Source organism: Hippoglossus stenolepis, chromosome 3 (assembly GCF_022539355.2).
Source record: "Hippoglossus stenolepis isolate QCI-W04-F060 chromosome 3, HSTE1.2, whole genome shotgun sequence".
In the NCBI taxonomy this organism is placed as follows: Eukaryota; Metazoa; Chordata; class Actinopteri; order Pleuronectiformes; family Pleuronectidae; genus Hippoglossus; species Hippoglossus stenolepis.
In genome coordinates, this window is record NC_061485.1 from 9,667,824 (window position 1) to 9,691,052 (window position 23,229).

Here is a 23,229-nt window from a genome sequence, read left to right on the forward strand (position 1 = left end):
ACAAAAAAAGGAAATTAAAATGATTAAAGAAGAAGGAAGAGTCGTTTTTTTGTTTTTTTTTAATTCTTCTCATTCTAATTAAAGCTGCATGTGGCCCCTGAGGGGACTGTGAGGGTGACATAGCAGAGGAGTGCTCGGTCTGTGTCGGAGAGGGCACAGACGCACAACTCAGACAGAGGAGGGAAGGGGTGGGGGTGGAGGGTGGAGGGGTGGGGGCGCCGCCTTCGTAAGTGCTTGGCAAATTTAAACAGCGAGAGGACTGCTAATACATTAAGTGGTACAGACAGTAGTCATCTAGTCAAAAAACTCCGGTCACAAATTCTTCTAGAAACTGAGAAATAAAATAATAATAGTTACATTGACAAATAAAGGTGGTGGTGTGTGATGGTGTCTGGGAGGCAGAATGTGTGTGTGTGTGTGTGTGTGTGTGTGTGTGTGTGTGTGTGTGTGTGTGTGTGTGTGTGTGTGTAATTGTATGTTAAGTGTGCACTGTGTGTGTATGTTATGTGCATCAGAGGAGGGAGAAAGGGGAGAGGGGATGGTTGGTGGGGGTGGTGACAGTAGACTCCTCGGTGTCGTATTTGTTGACAGAGATCTTCAGTTTCAGGTGAGGTAGAGTGGCTTGTCCCTGCCTATCATGCTGCCACTGCACAGGAAGACAGAGACGGACACAGGTTAGATTCAAATGAAAAAAAGAAGAAAATGGCGGAGAAACATTTTTCTATTTGCAAATTTAAAGGAAAAAGCACAGATTGTAACATGAGTGATTTGGCTCCGTGTTTGAATCCCCGTCCATACTAACATGCCTGGAAACATGTATCACGTGACCAACCATGTAATACTGGGCATGTGCATCCCGGTGTAAACAGGAAAACATGCACGTCCCACTTGACAGGAATTATTGCTCGAATCTAAAAAGTTGTATCGTTGTAAAATACTGAATTTAACTGCACAAAGACTATTCTTCTTATCGCTGTTGTAAATACTGTTATTTTGTTGATGTTCTCAGTTACACTCAGCATCTATTGCACTTCTGTCTGTCCTGGGAGAGGGATCCTCACATGTGGCTCTCGAATATGTTTTTGACTCTGACTCTTGTTGAGGGTTTAGAACAGAGGATGTCGCACCTTGTTAAAGCCCAATGAGACACATTGTGATTTGTGAATATGGGCTTTACAAATAAAATTTGATTGATTGATCAACTTGTAACTGATTAATGATGGTGTGTTCTACACTGGTAACCGAGGCTGAGCTGGTTGTTAAGTGGTCATGTGATGGGAGCCTGGCGATTCAGCGAAGGCTACATCGTGAACCAAAACACCCAATAAACAAGCTGTGGGTCGTACGTCATCATTTCCAAACATCTCCGTTTGTGTCCGTCAAGACTGGAAACAGGTCATTTCCTAACTTTTCCGTTTTAGTGGCTTTTAAAACTCCGGAGTAGCGTCGACTCCATAGCAGAGTTTATGCGTCTTCAAATGAAAACGTGGTAACATGGATGTAGCCTCACTCTGACCGAGCTCTGTTGATAAACCGATCATTTCCAGGTGCTTATATCTTCCGGTGCAGCAGGACGGCTCAGCCTCTGCCAAACCATTTAGTACAATAACGGTGAAAAGTCGTGTTAGGAACATCTGTTTTATTTTTTTTCCCACTGCTGCCTGACAAACACATGACAAGCTCTATTATCTCACCATTACCTCTCCAGCTGTCTCCCCTGTCTCACTGGAGCCCAGCTGACACCTCTCACTGCTTATATTGTGAAAGACGTGTGAGAGACTGACATGACAATATATGTTTCTCTCTAAAGGAGTTCCAGGAAGACAAACATATGATTGTTTCTTATGAATCTCATGAATTTAACCAGAAAATGGTGTTGTGAATTCAAAAATATAAAATATGACTTGATATTTGGGGGCTAAAACTACAGAATTGATTTCCACGAAAATGCAACATCGGAAAAGAAAGAACTCACTCAATTTTGGTGCAAATTCAGATAAAGATGCTACTCAAGGAATAGTTTTTCACTTTCTTTAACTTCTTGAGAAAGGAAATTTATACAATTTCTCAAGGAATAGTTCATTGATCTTGATAAAAAATAATATTATTATAATAACTGATTTCTATGAGCGTGTAAACTTTGATTGGACTGTTGGGCCTTGGCGGAGTTTATATATATATATATATATATATATATATATTTATAGTGCAGTAAATAAAACTTGGTTGTTCTCAGTTCATTTCTCTCCTTTCCGAGCCTGTGTGAGTTGATGGGTTGCTGTTATTGTGGAAAACAGGGGATGCAAATAAAACCCACTGACCTGCAGTGGTTGCCACACTCCCGATTGCAGTATTCACCATCCCAGTCGTGGCCCTGAGGCCCTCCAGGGCCTGGACCAGGACCAGGGGCTCCTGGAGACTGGGAACCACCAATACTCTTCTGATACTCTGACTGGAGGTGGGAGAAACCCTGGAGAAAGACAGAAAATTAAGCCCAACTCTAAGCGTCAGAGAGGTTGTGCAGCAGGAGGCGTGTCTCTGTTTGTTCCTCTACCTGCTGCCCATGAGGCGGGGAGTGAAGAGAGGCCTGCAGCCCCATCTGGTGAGGGATGATTGGCTGGGACTGGACCTGCTGCATGCGGATAGGCTGGTTGAGGAGCGAGCTCTGGTGCAGGGAGAGCTGCTGGTGGGGGTGAAGTGGGGGGCTGATCTGGAAGGAGGAAGGGGGAGAGGCACTAATGCTGGGCAGCATCTGCGATTGGCTGAGCGTCTGCGACAGGGTGTGGCGGGGGGCGTGTCCTGCGTAGCTCTGCAGGTCGGTGAGAGGGAAGGCCCCGGGCCCCAGGTAGGGTGACGACGGCTGGGGGGGGTGTGGCACGCTGTACAGGGGCGGGTTGGCTGACATCATGTGTGGAGAGCCCTGGCTCGTCTGGCCACCTTTTGTCTCCACTGGGTCGTTATACGTCTACACCGGAGACAGGAGGAGGACAATGGTTAAACTCATTGTAACATTACTTTTGTCCTTTGAGGATAATATTTGTGTGCACACAGTTTTTTTAGGATCATTGAGGGATTGTTAAATTTAATTATAATTAAAGTGGATGAATTATGGGCTTGTTTTGACTTGAGTACATAATCTCATAGTGAGTATAGTTTTATGTTGTTGGTCATTAGTATTGCATATTATTGTAAAGCACAGTTCATATCACCCACCACTATAATTTAAGTATTTTTGTACCATTCTTTGACTCATTTGTAGAGTTTTCTGTTCTCCTCGTCCCCAGCTGTATATCTATATATATGTAAGTACACTGAGAGCAATGTTAAACTGGAGTTAAATTCCTTGTGTGTATTTGACTTTATCGATGTCTCAAAACACAATGTTATTATAACCATGAAAAATAAGAAAGAAGTTGTAATAAAAGATAAAGAATTCAAATAATGATTGAGTTTGTATAAAGGTTGAATATTTAACTAACTGCAATTTTCATTGAGTTTTTACTGAAATGCAGATGTGTACGATTTGCATTGTCTCTTTTTAGTTGTAAATTAGCTGTAGTTTTGCACAATCAGATATGATTTATGATGAAAATATTTCATGAGCATCACTGCATCTTTAGCATTGAATTAAAGATCGGTACGGACGGGATCACGCATGTGACAGCTGAGAGGCCTGATGGACACTGGATGATAGAACTGCCCCACAGAGCCAACTGCTGCTCCTCCTCATTCCCACAGAGACGATCCTCTCAGGGGAGGGTTTCAAAACAATATGTCACTGATGCAAAGAGAGAGGAGCAGCTGGCACTGGCAAATTCGAATACAGGGACAATCACTTCAATGAATGGCTCCTCTTCCCAAAAAATAGTGTATTTGATATGAAAATGTGGTTTTAAATGTTAGTATTTACTGTGCTGCACATGCTGAGCACTAAACATCGGTTTAGTCATTGTCCCATGGTCACTGCTGTTTTTATTGTCATTTTTTATTCTACAGAAAGACCTGTTGATGCCGCACATAGACAGACACACACACACACACATTTATTTTGCAGCTCTCTGTCTGTCCCCTGCTCTTTCATGAGATGTGTGTGTGTGTCTGTGTGTGTGTGTGTGTGAAATACATCCAGTGTTTCTCATTAACTGTCAGACTGGCTGAGGTGATCTGTGACGGTCTGCTGTTTAGTAATGGCTCACATCCATCCCTCCGAACCCCCGAAATAATCAATGGAACAGGATGGAGGGATGGATAAAGCTGAGGGACACACACTTTTGCCGGGTCAAGTGGAAAATGAAATACTAAAGAAATGGTCGGTAGGCAGAGGGGGCGACATATTGAGATAAAAGGACTTCCTATTTGTCAGAGGAACTGTATGAGCAACATACATGTTTGTTTGAAGACAGTTTACTAAATCTGTGGGATTTAAAACTTTTTTCCAAAAATCACATTATGCGCTATTCTTTGTAATCAAATGAGGACGAGAAGAGCCATGACATACAGCGATCGCACTTTCATTTTTTCCCCCTACATCTGTAACACAAACTGACATGCGTCACAAAACAAAAAGGCAACAGGTGCACGGCGAGGATGTGAATCCTTCAAATGATGCTCCAATTACCTCTAATTCCACCCACCCCAATTCACTTTGAAAAGACTCCTTTATTGGTAATTGAAAGAGCGAGAGAGAGAGAGAGAGAGAGTCGTGGTGAATCATGGGATTCAGGCCTGCATTCGGATTGGTTTGTACTGAATGAGTGGAGCTGGGTGGGGGGGAGGGGGGGATGGTGCAGGTTTATTTTTGTGTAAGTTTTATTTGACTGGCAATCTACCAACATATAGTATCAATCAAGTCTCTGTATAGGAGCTCTGACGTGAATGTGTAATTGCACCAGCAAAGACAAGAGATGAGAATGGTCTTTTCAGTTGTAAAGTACGCCTCAGTGAAGAGGCTGATGAATTAACTATTCATGCCTTAATCAAGGTGCTTGTTTTTGGCCCATGAGCAGGAGAGGAAGTGTGGCGCCGTGCCGGGGGAGGAAGGAGGAACGGCGAGAGGGGAGGAGCTTGGTATATGCTAATGCAATTTAGAGCTGTGTTTTAGAAAACAATGCAGGAAACTTAGAAATGAAACGCAGCGATTGAACAGAAACACCAGCGCTCTCTGTGGAAAAAAAAACCCTCGCAGATGTAAGGAGAAGTGTTGTCGGGGCATTTCATATTAGCGCCTGAAGTAAAATAAGACCTTTCACGATGTGGATGAGGCTCTTACACAAGCTGATAGAAATGCATTAATGTGCTCAACTGGAGCAAACCTGCTGCAAAGAGGGAGCAGTGGGTGTGAGTAAACCTCAGCCAACACATTAGAGGCCCATCAGGGAGGACAGACACACCAGGAGGACAGCAAATGATAGGTAATGTCCACTTCTGCTCTTACACCATGTGCACACTGTTGAGCACGCACACGCACACGCACACATGCACACACACACACACAAACACACACACACACACACACACACACACACACACACACACACACACACACACACACACACACACACACACACACACACACAGAGACATGTACTGTTAATTTTTATTTCTCCCCAGGTTGCAAATCGGGTGTGTTTGTGGCCTAATTTTCACTGTTCTCCTCTGAGCACACACACCCACTCACAGACACACACCCACACCCACACATGCACACCCACGCACACAAACACACACACATGCACACACCCACACACATGCACTCGCAAACATACAAACCTCTCTCCGTGCAGCAAGTGGACCCTTTTCACGGAATAAGAGTGAGAGGAATTCTCTGTCTAATTTATCATCCCTTATATCGCCGCTGACCCATGTATATCAAAGACGTGACCCCCCGCAGTTACCTTGGAAACCAGACTGGCTCTGTAGGCGGCCAGGGCTTTCAGGTACTCCTTCTTTGCAGCCTCTGTTTTCCTCTTGTAGTTCTGCAGGAGAAAACACAACAACAACAACGATTGATTACAAGGTGATGCCAAAGGCTAAAATGACCCTGTGGTCGGCGCTGACTGATGTGGATGAGATTTTGGGAGTCATGGTGTGATTGTGTGACCGGACAGGGTGCCCGGCGATGAAAGACATATCGAATGCATTCATTGCGCCGTTATCAAGTCAAGGAGCTTTGACCATCTGCATGACGCTGCTGCATCCGAATCTTTTATTGCTTCTCAAAAATGTCCCGAACGAAATGCCAGGAAAGCTTGTGCACAATAACCGAAAATGGAGTTTGAAGTGTTATGGAGCCAAATGAGGAGAGAAAACCTGTTTGTCATTTCGTGGACTGCTTTTCACTCTGTTGCTCGTCTCTTAATCAGAGCCGATGTCCCAGCAAATCATTCAGACGAGGAAGAAAGAAAGAAAAAAAAAAGAAAGATATAAAAAGAATTCAAAACAGCATCGGCAAAGCGGGAATCTGAAGCCTTCTGAACGAACCTCAAATGATGCGTTAAGACGGGGAATTGGAGTTAATGTCATCACATGTCACTTACGGGGCTCTTTATGGATGCCATTGCCTTTTTGATGCAGGGAAAACAAGTCGCAGAAAGTCCACTCTTAAATCGACGAGGAAGACTCAGATCTCAGCTCCTCTCTGGAGCATTTTAATATGAAGGAGAGAGTGTGTGTGTGTGTGTGTGTGTGTGTGTGTGTGTGTGTGTGTGTGTGTGTGTGTGTGTGTGTGTGTGTGTGTGTGTGTGTGTGTGTGTGTGTGTGTGTGAGAGTGATTGCAGTGGGTAATTACTGATCCTCAGTGAGAGACAGTCTGTGGTTCCCATGGACGGGGTCATTTCTTTCAAAGAGGTGGGGTAGAATAACCATTAAGCATTCATGCGTTGCTGAATGCACACAGGCCGGCAGCCGCTAACACATGCAGTCAATAAACAAACAGACGTACACACAACAAACAGACCAGGATGAAGATGGATATACAAGCTCAAATAGTTGATGTCCCCTCACTCATCCCTATTTACATCATCATCATTATTATTTCCTTTCCAGGACACAGGCCACATATTTCAGAAGACTTGAATTCAGCCGCCTATAAAATGTTTCCAGGAAATACCTATTAGGGAAGGAATTATTATAAAACAAAAAAAAAACAACACACAACAGAAGTGACGACCTTACCGCTCACCCCTTAAATATTGATAGAGCCGTGGCTGCCTCTTTAATGAACCCCGAACTACTTCAATTTCAAATTAATTTAACACAGCTAATGAGTCGCGCAACGACGGATACTTTTAAATAAATTACCATGCCTAAGGATGTCTAATTATTCCAAAGTGAGTGGATTCATTAGCAATTGAAGCCGTCATGAGGCTGCAGGTCAGTATGAATTAAAAATAACAAAGCTGCGAGGGGAGAGCATATGCCTCCATCGTAATCCTGACACAGAGGTGTCCCGCCTGAATTAGCCCCTAATTGTACCTTAATGAAATGTTCTTGTTTGATAACCAGTTAATTACAGGAGACAATAACGCCGCACCCCGCCGACACTGAAGGGAGTGATTACCCCGACGACCGAAAAGACCGCGCAACTGGTGAGACGGGTAGGAGGAGAGGAAACACACGGGAAGTGTGGAGGGGAGAGGACAAAAGGGGAAGAAAGGAAACGAGAGGGAAAAGGGAATGAAACCAGAGTCAGGAAAGAACAGGAGGGAGAGAGAGAAAGGGGAGGAGAATAAAAGACAGGAATGGACATTGAGAGAAAAGAGGGGGGAAAGACAAGAGTGACAGGGAAGGGAGAAAAGGAGAGATGAGAGGAAAGAGGAAGAGAACAGAGGTAGGGGGAGGAAGAGAGGATGAAAATATGTGAAATGAATGAGAGGAAAGGAGAGAAAAGGGAGGAAAAGGAGGCAACAATTTCAAAATAAAAAGAAGAAAACACCAATATTTGTATGTAAAAGGGAGACAGCGAGGTCCCGTTGAGCAGAAACTAAAACAGTGAGCAGTTTAATATCAAAGCGCGCCGTTTACACAAAGTGACGGCGTTCGTTTACTTCTATCTCTGACCTCTCGCTGATACACAGCAGACTCAATTAAAGCTGAGGTCTCTCCTCCCTCCTCCCCAAGTCCACGATCATTGTTTCTTACTACTCTCATAAGACTAACAGAGAATTGATCTTAATCTTAAATAACAAAAACAAGAAAAATGTTCTTTTGTGTTTCTGGGGCAGCTTTAACATGTCGTCACCTTGAGGAATAACACAGCCCAAATAATGCATTGATCTCGCAACAATAAAGCAAAGGCCTTTGGGGAATTAAAATAAAGACGCTGTATAGCGCGAAAGCTACGAGAACGTCTTAATAACAAAAAGGAAATATGAACATTAACATGAATAAAAAAATCCTGTGTTCTGCGGAACACACGGACGGCACCGGAGAATATGCAACGGCACACAGACAGAGAGGGGGGGTGGGGGGGAAACGCACAACAAAAAGAATCGCAGAAAGAACTCCAGTCACAACAATGAGGCGTCTGAACAGATCGTGTCTTAAATAAAATACAGCGATAAAACATTTTGCCTTCAGTGCATTTTTTTTTTTGTGAGTTCAGCTGCACGGTGTGTTTGAAGAGTGTACTGCAGGTAATTGGAAACAGGGGCCAGGTCCTAGTTAAAACAAAGCTGTGTATAGGGGAAGGGTTGTGTTTACATTCTGGTGCTCCTGCATGGCTCCAGAGGGTCTGACTGGGATTCTGCACAACGCACCTCAGAGGTCTATAGGGATGACGTGACGGCCAGCGTTGGGGAAAAAAAGAAAAGGAATAACAGCCACGACCAGAGCTGGGGGATGTTAAAAGCTTTACGTAGAAATTGTTTAAGAAGTGAAACCTTGTCATGGAAAGTTTTGTCTGTCTGTGTGTATGTGGAATGCAAATCTCTCAAAAACCGTTCAACTTATCGGCTTCATGCTCATATCGGTCCAGGAGAGTGCAGTGTTGAAGTTTGGTGCGATTTGGACTCATGATACGTTCAATATTAATAAACTTTGAGCAAACAGGCGACCAGCGCTCTGTAGCCGTCAGTGGGGGCGGGGCAGTGTGGCTTCAGTCAGTGGACCGAGGTCAACATGTCTTCTTCTACGACTTCACTTAAACTACAGCAGCGATCTGCAACTGGGTCAAACCGCCGGTCAAATCGTCACCTTATCAATTTGATGATTCGTACTGAGAAACAGATTCACAGGTGCTGATCACTGTCAGGGCAACAACATTCACAGAATCACTTCCTCTTATCAAGCTGTCTACAAAGTAAGTGCACGTAAGTTAATGTTCGTATTGCTGCAATGCTTTATATTGAGCTAAATTACTGAGCTTTTATTTTGAAAAGTTGTGAACAATAACGAAGCAAATTCTGTTTTACTTTATGAAGAACATTGACCATAAATTCTTCGCTGCAAATAAACCAGGTAGGATGAGCACAACGTTTTCTAATTTTGCATCATGTTTATAAAAAGCTCTGCAGACGACGAGCTATTAGTCTATTACCAGACTAATATTAAACAAAAGAAACAAACTGAAATGTTTCATGAGAATTTAAACGCTACGGCTACATTGGATCCACTCTGTAAATACACAGTTATCAAGTTTATCCATGTTGTGCAGGAGTAAGTGACAGCTAGTCACTGACTGAATAATTAGAACAATTACAGCGTTATTGCCCAGACAGGGAGGTACATTTCATTCCATAATGACATCATTACCTCAAGTTAATTATCTGCCGTGTGAGGTGACACGTTTGATTAAACACATGAGTGCACAAACAAATCAAAAAATTAACCGCGGAACGCTGCGACAAATAGACAAATTTGTAATGGCGGAGCTGCCCTGTTCTCAGTTTCCTTCTCCGATCGCAGGTAAAACTGTGAAGGACGAATGCATTTAGGAGAGAGAGAGAGAGAGAGAGAGAGAGAGAGAGAGAGAGAGAGAGAGAGAGAGAGAGAGAGCACTGCTTCTCTGGCGCAAAATCTAAGTTGAAAAAGACGCCGGGACACGAAGGGTTAAGAAGCACAAACAATAACATTTCAGGAGCAGATGTCCTTGAGGCGAAACCAAGGACAAGGCAATTGCTAATCTTGTATTCCCAGCATGATCAAATCACCAGGCAACAGATATAAATAAAAGGACAGGAAATGAGGAATTCACATTCAAGGGTGTCAGTGGCGAAATGAAGATTCATGGTGAAGAGCCCCGGTGAAGGCGGCAAAAATTAACTGCAAATAAAAGGGACAGACGGCCTCCAAAGTCCGGCGTATAAAGTAGGTTTGCTGGGAGAAAAACACACACACACACACACACACACACACACACACACACACACACACACACGGATGGGGTCTCGTCGACGGTGGCTGGGGCTGAGGAGAATGGGCTGCACTTTGTCATGGAGACAGGTGCTTTTATTTGACACCCAATAGGCTGCGGCCCGACTGGATATTCTAAAAATATGAGTCTGCGCATGATCACCAGACTGTCTCATTTTCCATTCATTTCACACCAGCACAAACACACAGCAGCCCCTTTGACTTTGCCTGTTGGCGTGCGACGCCGAAATGAAACAGATGATGTGCTTGTTTTGAGCTGCGGTGAAAGTTGCTGCGGCTCCACAGACACGGGTCAAACTTCGATAGAAATCAAATTGACTCCTGATAATATGCTGTCAAATAAATCTACAGCTGATGTAATGTCACGTCTTTCAGTAAATGACTTCTGCTGCATTTACACAGGCCAGACGACTGATCCTGAACCATTTTGTTCTGTGGAAAAAAATGCATTTAGAGCTGAGATGATAAACAACTAACCCATTAAGACCAGATGAGACATATAGCTTTAAGATCAGGTGCAACGTTTACATGTTTCTCCATTTAGAGCCAGATGAGATGCATACGATCATTGTTCTCAAGACATTGTGATTCGCCGAAAAACGTGCGAAAAAAGAAAAATGCATTATGGGAAATGTAGTTTGTTAGGGGTCTTAGCCTGCACCAAAGTTTTTAAAGGAGCATTTCAGACAATGGCTGACGATCTAGCGAGGGGAGCAATGTTGAAGCAGATAGAAGATTAAGACCGAAACATTGCTCCTGCTGACCAGGGATATGTTTGAGAAGGAGGACGATGGGGAACATCTCAGCAACTTGCCAGGCTTATTGGGTTTTTATATAACTTTCGTTGAGTTTAGGGAAGATTTACAATGAAAGCCAAATATTAAAGCTATCATTTAAAAACATTTTTATTTCATGTTTATCTGCTTCAGAGTTTTTATAAAGTTTCTGAACAAGTCGTTTTAAACGCTTCAGTTTTATTTATTTTTTTATCTGCGCTTTAGGTCTTAATGGGTAATTGGTCAGTCAATCAAAAGAAAAAGTAGCTAAATGTGTTTTAATAACGGAATAAACCTTTTAGTACCATATTCAAGCAAAAATACCAAATGTCTCCTAATTTCATCTTCTGAAATGGGACGATTTAATCCTGCTCTTTGTCATATATGATAATAAACTGAAAATAATTGAGCTTTGGTATTTTTCAGCGGATCCACTGATGATGAAAATAATTTGTCCATGTCGTAAATGCATTCAAACTAAATTTCAAGGACGTCTCTATTCCTGGAATAGATCTGCTACATGAATCTCTTTCACTGGCGATTACAGGACGATAAAAGACGAACGTACCTGTTTCTGCTCCTCTCCCAGTCCGTCCCACATGGAGGCGACTATCTTGGATACATCGCCGAAGGTGGCGTTGGGATTCTGTCCTTTAATGGCTGCCTGGGTGTCCCTGAAGAACAAAGCGTAGGCTGACACAGGCTTGGTGGGCTCATTGGGATCCTTCTTCTTCTTCTTTTTTTGGGGCTTGGGTTTGGGCTTCATCATCTCTGAAGATGGCCGCTTCTCGCCTGTGATCTGGAAGACGAACGCAAAACAGCTTATTGTCACATGGAGCAACAAGGTCGAACAATTCATCTGCCTTTGGAATGAATAATTGCGTCTCTGATGGATGCTTATAACACGGGGTCTGGGTGAAGCATGTAAACTTCATTAAATCCATAATTCAATCTCCCTGCTCAATAGCTGTGTAGTCAGCGTTTGAATATTGCAGTGATGTTTCACTGACAGTCACACTCGGTGACAACAGTTTTTCTTTTCTGCCTCTACTTTGTCAAAAAATAACATCGGTTATAGTTGAATTTACCGAACCCCTTTCAAATCTTTATTTTTCAGTTGTTCAGCAAGTCATAAATTCTGACTCTTCATGCAAAGGGGTGAAAGGAATTTTAAATCGCCTGCTGTATCTGCCCGGGCTTTGATGTGGTCTCCGAATGAATTGGAGAGAGCAAATGGAATTACTTACTGATAGGAGCGATGGTAATCATTTTTATTCACATGCACAGTGAGACGCACGGCAGAGACGTACAGGCTGGAAAATATATTTTTTAAAGTACAGGATCCCCCTTCTTGTTAAAGTGTATCACTGCGACCTATCATTTAAATACACAGATGAATATGAAACACTGCGGACGTGGCAGATTAAATTACACACTCATTCACACTCGCCCTGATAGAAATGAAGCAAATCCACAGAGACATCGGTTGTTGGGCAATTTATGAGAACACTTTTCCAGATTTACATAAAGCAAATGAAAGTAAACACGTATCGTTCTCTTCCAATTTAAATGAATGGGTGATTTAAATGAAGCAGTGGTAGGTTACAAACCAGGCTGTGGATAACAAAATTCCACAGGACTGCCAACGCCTTGCATCTGCGTTGATGATCAAACTATTAAAATATGTAAAAATGTACATTTCCGACAAATGCATCATGGGAAAGTATGTCATGTCCTCTCATGTGTGTGCAACTATATTTATTCATTATATATAATATATACTGTAGTTTGCCAACTAACTTAGAAACATGCATTAGGCTTTGAACACGTCACATGTGTAATTGGAAATTAAATCGGTCTGACAGAGAAATTAACTTGCACAAAAAGAAAAGTGTGAATTTCTGACTCCTAAATTTTGCTTTTGAATTAAATGTGCTGCTCAGAATAAAGAAAAAAGTAATAAAATTCAATGAAATCATCAACTTAAGGTCTCAAAGCAATTTTCTTTTCAAATATGACATTGCACCACAACATTACTTTAACATATTAACGTTCTAACCGCCAGCTCCTGCAGAACTCTCCTAAGGAGTCTGAGTTTTCCAGGGAACCATATAAAAGAAGCACCAGTACACCTGCAGTTAACATGCAAACCATCTCAGAAAAGCCCGGCTGAGCCCGCGCCTGCGACCCCACAACTACAAGCCACACGCTATATCATCAGTACCTTCACATGAGGATCAGTCTCCTCTTCCTGATTGGAGCTCGAGGGGGAGGGTGTGGCCGATTTACTTCCGGGAGGTGAGGGGGAGCCGTGAGGCAGCGCACTGCGGCTGACCTGAGAGTTCAGCTGGGACAGTGCTCTCATGGGGTTGGACAGTATCGGAGGTGAGCTGTTTATCAGGGGGTGGTTATGGGCAGGGTTGTAATGAGCGCCGCCCGGGTGCTGGTGACGGTGTTGCTGTTGGTGGTGGTGGTGCAAAGCCATCTCCTGCATCTGGGGTGAGAGAAGAACACCAGCTTTACTATCTTCTCCTCCGCTCAAAAAAAACCTTTGCCAATTAGCCAAATATGCAGTTATTTGAAAGTGGAGATGACATTATTAAATTTGACAAAAAGGTGTAAAGCTAATAAAAAACATCTTACAAAAAATGAGATGAGTTGCAAAGAGGGAAATATGTCTGCTAGAAACCAGACAGACCAAAAAAATCAAGGCCGGTGGTTAGAAAACTTCTCTTTCCTCTCGGCACTGTCTTCTCTTCAGACAGTAACAAACACTATAGAAGCAGCTTGTGCCAGAGTTTATCAGTTTGGTACCTGAGTTCAGCACTGACCTTGGAAGTGTAAGAAAAATGGCTATAAAAAAGTAAAAATAAGAAGATACAACATCTCGGGTGAAGCCGACAAACACATCTCACCGCAACTTCACTTTAGAAACACAACAACTGGCAGTGTTTGCTCCCTAAACGCTGAGATCCTCTAGAGAACGTAGCGTTTTCTAAAGTCTTGTTTGGGTTTTGTTGCGAGACACAGGCAACATCCATACTGCGAGATTTTTGTTTAAGAACGATCTCCGTCCACATGAGTGTTTTGGCTCCGTATCAGTTTTAATCAGCGTCGATACTCACACGCCTGAAAACACGTATCACACGACCGATCACGTACACTGGGCATATGCGTGCCGATGTAAACAGGAAGGAATGCGCATCCGGCTGGTCACAGGATTTATGGCAGATTGTTCAAATAATGGCTTTACAACATTGATTAGAAGCAACAGTTTATAGCATAATGGAAAGGTGGGTCAATGTTTAAAGTATTTATACATAATAAAATGTCTGATAGAGATGAATGGAGCAGCAGTGACAATTGAAATGGAGGAGTCATTGACATTAATGGAGTATGTGAGTAGGCATATTGTATATCACGCATTCTTGTTGTAATCGTAGTCCACGATCACGATCATGATCCACCATCACATTGAAACATCATTGTTTCCAAACATCTCAGTTTCTGCTCATCCAAACTAAAACACAGCCCTGGAGTTTTCAAACTAAAATGGGGCCAGAAACGTTTCTGCTCAGGAAGATTCCTAACTGAGTGAAATGACCTGGAAGTATCGAAGTGGCAGACGTGATGAGAGCTGGTCCAAATTCTCCAAATGCTGACGAAAGGTGCGTCAGTGCTTCATGTCTCATTTTCCTTTAGCATATGATATTTGACTTGACAATCCTTTATAAAAGGAGACGCTGCAGAACTACAGCTCCTTTTGGCAGCAACACTTACACTGATGCTTCATGGCAGAGACACGTCAATGTAAAAATAACACAAATTTGTTGCTTATTTGAGAATTCATTTTCAAATCGCTGCCAAATTGCACACTAGAATAAGTTAAATCATTTATTGAGGAGCTATAAGTCACGTTTCTATATTGACGATACATGACTGCACTTTTTTTACCTATAAAAAAAATCTACTTACAGTTCTATCCTCTTTTTTTGTTCATTAGATTTTTTCTTCAGCTTCCGTATGAGACTTCAGGGAAACGTTATCTCTAGACAACTCTTGCATTTAACACAGAGGCTCATCACCACTTAACTAAAATGATACATTTTCAATGAAGCTGACTCTCACAGCAGAAGGTACAATCCGTAACGTCTATTGATTTCTTCTAAAAGTGGGAGAAAAACATCAGCTCCTGCTTCTGAAAATGAATTTTTGTTTAGAGGCCTGAAGGAATCTGCAGCACCTGATAGAGCAATCATTGAATCCATGGTATTGATTAGGAACCCTATCAACCCCTTTGCAGATATATTATTCTCGCCATGTGCGAAGGAGAGAAATTGGAATTTACCGCCATGTTAAAAAGCACAGAAACCAAACTGGTGCTCGCAGATGGAGACTGACCCTCGCACAGAGAACATCCTTCAGACTGATTACAGAATCCCACTCTCGCCGCTTTTAGCAGCCGCATAAGATCTTCAATAATAACCACATCAAAAGCTTTTCTTCAAGATTCATCAGGATACAACATGAGCGCAGACCAAAGGATGCTTTTAATGCCGGCATAAATGGGAATGTTTGGCAATTTACGGATCAGAAAGTGATGAACTAGCATTTGTTAGCTCTTTTAAACATTTATGAGTTAAATAATACATTACACATTAGTGCCTCGCAAAAAAAAAATTTGAAAGGGCCCGAGCATATGAGGTCTTGATAAACACAAGTAGAGGTTCAGAGATGAAGGCTCAGCTCTCTAATCATAATTGGTCCCAGTAGATTCCTAGAATAAAAATGCACAACAAAGTAATGTTGTACGAGGCTCTGGCCTGCTTTGAAAACTCATAATATTCACGCGACATTATATTCTGTGCCTCAGCAGCTGCTCACAAAAGCCTGCCATGAACAAAGGCATTCCTTTTTGCATTTCAAATAACCACGCTGTAACCTCCCCCCATCCACGGCAATCTCCAACCTCCAATCAAAATTCAAAACACCATCGCTGTACTTCTTAAAACATGAGGAAACAGCTCCAGCAGAAAACCAGTGGTAAAGACGGCAAAAAATATATATAAGAGAGGAGAGAAAAAACGAAAAGGGAAAAGAGAAAAAAAAAAATAGAAATCCATTAATTTTCCATTTTCCATGGACTTGCTCTTTAAGGGCCCTCTCCTCACAAACCAAGAAGCATTGAAAAAGCAATTAATCAAACATGAATGGCCTATCATAGATATAGCCGGCGCATTTCCATAGCAACAGCCTCCAGGCAAAATCGTCACCTTTTAATCTGAGCCACAACATGTTTAATATAAACAAGAGGGAGACATGCACAGAAGCCGAGTTCATCAGGCGGAAGGTGCCACGCCACCATTGCATCGTGGGTACTGGGTTGTCGGGGGATAACAGGGATAACAAAAGCCTTAAATTATTTAAGGTCCTATTACTAATTGATTCGAGACGTATATTGTCGCCTATATATCGTTTATAGCAATTCATCTTGCAGGAAGAAAATGCAGGCGGAGATGAGGATAGTGAGGGGCAAACATTTTTTTGCAGGATTGTTGATTTGTTTTGCATCTTTTGGTATTTTTCTGCTGTTATTTATGTTCATATTTCATAGCATCATTAGAGTTTTCGGTCCCAACTAACAAAGAGGTTAGTTTTCAGGAAGTATAATATAGATCTCAACCTAAAGTTAGATTTATTCAAGTCAATATTTAACTTATATTAACAATAAACTATTATTACATTTATGGTATGAGTCAAAAGCTGAAAGTGTTGCATTAACTAACTATTGTAAAAAGACACATAAACGCAAGCACAAAGAAATTGAATCGTTTGGAAATATCAATTATCTTTTCTCACTTACTACAAACAGCTATATATATAAAGCATAACACCCAAACAACTAGTGCTCATTACTCATAACCTCCTATTGTGATAATTTATTGTAATATTCATTCAAAGGTCCCTTTTTTAGAGAAACATTTCCCAGAGTGCATTGAGTTGTTGCGTTCACCTGAGAGCGACAGAGGGAGCAGGAAGTTATCACGGAGCGCCATCAGGCCCTGATCTAAATAAAGCGAGAGCGACAGACTGCTGAACAAATATTATGAAATGATGTGACAAAGGTTGCTGGTTGCCATAGGTACAGTATGCTAATGCCTAATGGTATCATCCAACGGGCTGGTCAAGGGGGGGGTGGAGAGGCCTGGTCCCTGCTCTCTGTCTGTAGTCACTCACACTGGAGACAATTTCCTGGTACAGCTACAGACCAAAAGCTACCAACATGAGCAATGTAGTGGCCTTAACTTAAATATTTAGATTATTCCTAAAGTTTGGATTCTGAGATCTCGTGGGGAATCGTCCTTCTTGTGCTTAAACCTGCAGCAATTTAGCTGTTTGGTTGTAAAGTCCCGGGAGAGTCAGGTCCCTGAGGAGAAGTAAAAAGAGGAGAGGAATGGAGAGAGCGAAAAGAAAAAAAAAGAAAAAGATATAAAATATATATATATCCCACTTGACCTTCGTACCAAAATTCATCTCCAAAGTTAGCGAGGGGACAGTAAGATATTGCTTTTTGGTGATGAGCAGCCGGGCGCACCTAAACTGTGATGTAAAGCCAGGAAACTCGGTGTGAACGTGTTCCACTGCCGCCGTTACGCCTGTCGTGTTTGTATTCACATCTTGTACATCATAGTCAAATGGGAGTCAAATAACAAAGGCTTTCCAATTATGTGTAGCACATTGTGCGCGAGATGGAATATCACAAAGCCATTGTTCCCCTGCTCCTGCTGACCTTACCTTTGAAATGGTTTCACGGCCGCTCCAATTGCCTGCACCATTTGATTTAGCTAAGGGGATTTGACCACCAGCACAGAGATGAGAGGAGGGGAGAAGAGAGAGAGCCCCTGCACATGCTACGAGGAGAGAGAGGAGAGATTCATACCACAGGAGGGTGAAAACAGCTAACCTTGCTTTGTCCTCATGATGATTATAGAAGAGTGGCATCTGTTTCATCATTTCAATAAGCAGCTTGATTGCTATGCAAAGCTTTATTGCGCTGGCATCATAATAAAAGCGTCTCTCCACGCTAAGGAATCAATAAACGTTGTGTTCCTGTTTCGACTTATTAGCCCCATCTGGAATAATTCCTCAGCGTTTGTCAATTCTTTAAATTCAGAGTCGGCTGCAGAACTGGAGTCAATAGTTCAAAATGTAAATGGAAACTGGAATTTACTTGGTAGCGATGGAGTATTTTTTTCCCACACAGCGTTGCATGATCTCATCCAGTATTTACCATCACCTGCTGATGTGTTTCACTCCGACATGTCGACCCTTTCTCTTCCCCTCCCTGCCCTCTCTCAATACACGGAGATCAATCGCTCCTGCGAGTTTTAAGACTTTCCCCTCTCTCCGCTCGCTGCTTGACTGGAACCATCTTGTTTAGAGTGATGGCTCACTCACACAGGTTCACGGCTGCTATTGTAAAATCACCCAGCGTTTAATTGAAACAAATGACTATAATAATAGAACATTATCCCTGCAGGCACCCAGCCATGACAGCTTTAATTAGAGGCGCGTACAAGACTGATCCTTCAAAAGCGCCGCCGTGGTAAACACGCCTTTAGGTGGGGGAGCCAACCCGGGGCCTCGCAGCCCTCAAAGCTACTTCTCATTCACCCTGAGGGCAGAGTACTAACAACGCCGTTCCTCAAAGAGCCTTCCAGCCCTCACCCCTCGCTCCCCTTCCTCTCTCTCTCTGTCTCTGTCTCTCTCTCTCTTCTCTGTCCCTTCAACCATGTCTTTGGTTTATCAAGCTTATATATACCCAGGAGGGTCATTTACACAAGCTGAGGGGAATTAATAAGAGAGTGGATTTATGAATCACACGCTACTTAAGTATGAAAGCAGAGGCAAAGCGCTGCCTCTGCCTACTTGTGACATCAGACAGATGCTACATAAAGAGATATGATGGGCAGCGGAGGCCTGCATGTTTGAGTGTGTTAAGAATTTGTGTTTTTTTTAAAGATGACTTCATTTGATGTAATGCAATGAGACAAGGGGACTTTGATTCAGATGTAACGTGACGCTGGGATCCAGGTGTAGTTTCAGCCAAGTGAATTTAGCGACACAGTATTAAAACCTCATTTTGTTTATTAGCTTGGCAGTCGCTCCGTGTTGCTAAAACAAGACACTATCAGGTCACTTTCAATCGGTCCAATTACACGCTCGTCAAAACGAGAAAAAAAAAAAGAAGCTAAATGGCTGCTCTTGCACCTCCAGCGCTGAACTGTGATCAAGTAATTAATCTGGCAGAAAAACAGCAATACCTTACAGAGCAGCGGCAGCGGCAGCATGAGGAAATAATTATGAGTCTCGACAGAAACTTTCAAAGAGAGAAAAGGCAATTTATTCTCACAACGTCGAAAGTGTTGAAATGGACTTTAACACTACATCTCTACATCTCTCAAAGCCAAACAGACTCTGAGCCAACGCATCTGACATTTTCATAAAATGCAGAAAACTATGACTTTCAACTTGTGCCATACATACTTTATAATACACACACACACACACACACACACACACACACACACACACACACACACACACACACACACATATCCGCAGACATACAGAAGTGAAGTCATAACAAAAGTTAGAGTAAAAAAGGTCAAATTTTATTGTAGAGGCCCTTTTACTGGAATTTCCCTCCTGTAGTTTGTACATTATGTAGCTTAATATTATTATTATTATGATTAGTATTATTATGTTGCTATTGTTGTTCAACGATAGCTGGAAGCGTTTGCACAAAGAAGCTAATGTTCCCGGGTTGTAAAGTACGGTACCACCCTGAACGCCTCTCACAGTGAATCTGTGGCAGCAACAAGGCAGTGGTTGATTTGCAGATAGTAATGTCATGATGTCCCCCTTGGCACCATCCTCCATGTTCCTCATTACTGCTAATGTCAGAACCTACTTTGCTTTTATTTTCTCTCTCTCTCTCTCTCTCTCTTCCCCTCTATTTATCTCCCCCCCCTCCAGTTCTCTCTCTTGTTCCTCTTCCCTTTTTATTCTTTCTCTCTCTCTCTCTCTCTTTCTCTTGTTCTCCCCCTTACTGTCTCCCCCCTCTCTCTCTCTCGCTCGCTCTCAGCCCGGGCGTGTCTCTGAGCTCACCTCACAAAGCACGGCGTCAGAGAATCAGAGCCTCGCCTGACATGACATGCAGGAGACGGTTGTGAGGAGCGGTGGGGACACACAATCTTGACAGCAGAAGGCAAGGCTCCTCTGCTCCCACTAATGAGACTCCTGACTGCCGTGTCAAACCCACTTTGTGTATATATGCGTGCGCGTGTCTGTGTGCGAGGGTGCGACCGTGCACCCACACAACAACAACAACAAAAAAACATGAATGTAGATGCAGAAATAATGAACACAACAACAAGAAAGAGCACACACACAAAAAGCTGCTCGCGGTACTGTATGTGCTGTGTGAGGTCACGACGAGGTGATTTGCATGTGTCCGGAGAAAGATTTCACACATTTCTGAGAGAAACTTATCTTCACCGTATTCTGCAGCAGCTTTAAACAGACGTCACTTAACAAACAAGTGAATGTGTGTAGATTTGTATCCAGCAAACGGTTTCTTATGTCTCATGTGAGGTAGTTTGAGGCTCATTATTTCTGTTGTTTTTGCTGATTTTGAAATAACAACCTGTCTTTTTAAAAGGAGAATGAAACAAGTGAACAGGTTTTTACCAGAATTTATTGTACAGCTGTGTCTACTACACTGCAAGATGACTGCACGCATCTACATGCATGGTCCAGTAAAGTGTTGTTGTAACAAGGAAAGATCAGAAAATATAAATAAATAATAATAAATAAACTTACTTTGTGTATTTGCCGAGATGTTTGACCCAACATTCTTTTCAATTCTCGTATCAAATTCAAACCGACAGTCATCTAATAATATCTGTAGAGCCTGAGCCATATGGATTTTTGGGGGCGGATATGTATTAATAAAAACTTGGCAATGATTCCTAAGAGGTTGTTATCAAACCCTTATGAGGACATGTAATGTAAATAAAAATAAAACACAAATACAACCAAATCGTATAGAAAATAAACGTAACATTTTCCAGTTTTCATATTGGAAAACATAATCGCTGATATGTGTGTGAAAGGCTCATATTGGCCGTATATTTTTATCAGCCAACCGATGTTGCAACGGGCTCTAAATCTCTATAAACGTCATTCTCATTAGCAGGAACTGCTACGAACGCAGCCTGTGAATTCTGCCTGCAGCTTACGTCTCTCTGTCTCGGACGGTCGCAGCATTACATGAATTCACAAAGTGTTTTAATCACCCTGGCTCAAGCCTTTCTTGTGCACGTTGGCGGGCGGCGGGGGTTATGTTGAACTGGTGGCTGGCGGCACAGCAGGGAAGACGTCCCTGAGTGAGATGACATGGGACGGCTCCACCACCGCCACCAGGGCCAAATATTCCTGGTGGTGAAAGCAGAATGAGCTGATGGATGGTTGAGATAGGGCACAGTGCAATATGGACACGATTTCATGGCATGATAAATCTCAGCAGGGGCCCCTGGCTAAGTGTAATATGAAATCCCTTATCAATGGATCTGCTTCATAACACTGTGTATGTGCTGCAGATGAATCTGCCTTTGTTTCTTTTGCCTCTGTTCTTTGCTTGAATGCCACAGTTGATCACATCTACATTATGGAGGAGGACGATGACAACAACATGTGTGTGATAACACATCTCAGTTGTTTCTGAAATATGATGTGATAAATTATCTAAATTGAAAATTGTCACAGTAGAGATCCTCTTCTGTTACCTGTGATCAGGGTGATAAGCAGCGTTATTAGAAAAGCGTTTTTTTCTGCTCTCCCCGTTGCACAAACTGGCCCGTACACAAAGCAAGTTTAAATTACACCTGCAATATAAATGAAATGCAATTTGTCTCACAGAGCGGTTCTCTTTAAAGTTCAGTGCTTGTGTTATTAACACCGTCTCTTTAGGATTTCCGATTAAAAAGAGAGAAATTAAATCGGCACCTTATCCTCTGATTAGCTTAATCTGATAGGTTAATTGACTTTATCGAGGTGGAGAAGAGAGATGAGCTGCCATCAGGCTGCAATAAAAATCCCCCCAAAATGATGAAATTGGAAAAATAACCTATATTTCCTTTAAGATATTTCTTAATATACAACTACAGTTTCATATCACATTGCCGGAGAAATAAGGCACTTTCTCCCAGGAGATGAGAAAAGAATTGAATTTTTCCTTATCGGTCATCTATTTTTCCACAGAATGCTATTACTTGCTGCCTGCCGTTGCTAAGCAACAGGAAATATTAATAGGACCTTTTATTAGCTAGGCTATACCAGTGGAGTACTAAAATGAGGAAGTGGAAAACATGAATGTGTTACATAAATCTCTGAGCCTTTCAGGGTTTGCACAAGTCTCTGTTTGTCCAGTGATTTATGGCTGTGATGGTTCATTTATGGGAGAGGGAGGTGTGAAATGCCAAAATGGAACATTAGCCCAGGGGACAATTTGAAAATAAATAATCACAAAAAAGTGAAAGAGGGGGAAGCAGTTTAAAGAACAGCCCTCCCTTTTTTTTCCTGCAGGTTTCAAGAGGCCATCAAACAAGGCATTGATCATTCAAAATCATCTGTGCCTGAATCAACATTGGAATAACTAATACAAGCCCCATTCTATCACTGGGCTTGTTGAACTGTGGTAAAAAAGCGACAGACATTCCATCATTTCCCACAGACGCTCTAATCCTTTTTAAAAATGACTGAAAATGAAGGTCTTTCAAAGGAGAAATAGGTTTTCTTCGTCTGAATGAAAAGTGTAGAATAAGGCGAAGCCTCAAAGAGCAGAGAGTCTTTAAAGGCAAAGGTAAGAGCAATTTAAAGTCCATATTGGAAAAGTCCAAACACATTTAATTACAATATTTCAGAACACTCACTTGATAACAGTCTGCTTGATATAATATTCATCCTTCAGACTTAATATTAGGTCCAAGATTTTCTCTACAAATGCATCCCTGTATCC

At 42.3% G+C, this 23,229-nt stretch overlaps 1 protein-coding gene across 4 annotated transcripts in view; it reads right to left on the bottom strand.

Moving 5' to 3' along the window:
- Positions 1 to 531: 531 nt before the first annotated feature.
- tox2 (TOX high mobility group box family member 2) overlaps positions 532 to 23,229 on the bottom strand; it is a 111,153-nt gene continuing 88,455 nt past the window's right edge. For 3 of the 4 annotated variants that reach the window (XM_035153053.2, XM_035153052.2, XM_035153050.2), the window contains 6 exons: positions 13,372 to 13,641; positions 11,716 to 11,946; positions 5,895 to 5,975; positions 2,555 to 2,965; positions 2,322 to 2,470; positions 532 to 646 (listed from right to left, as the gene is read on the bottom strand). In XM_035153053.2, the coding sequence (XP_035008944.1) occupies positions 604 to 646; positions 2,322 to 2,470; positions 2,555 to 2,965; positions 5,895 to 5,975; positions 11,716 to 11,946; positions 13,372 to 13,641 (1,185 nt within the window). In that variant the 3' untranslated portion in view covers positions 532 to 603. The remainder of the gene's footprint in view (positions 647 to 2,321; positions 2,471 to 2,554; positions 2,966 to 5,894; positions 5,976 to 11,715; positions 11,947 to 13,371; positions 13,642 to 23,229) is intronic. The other variant, XM_035153054.2, reaches the window with a different exon arrangement.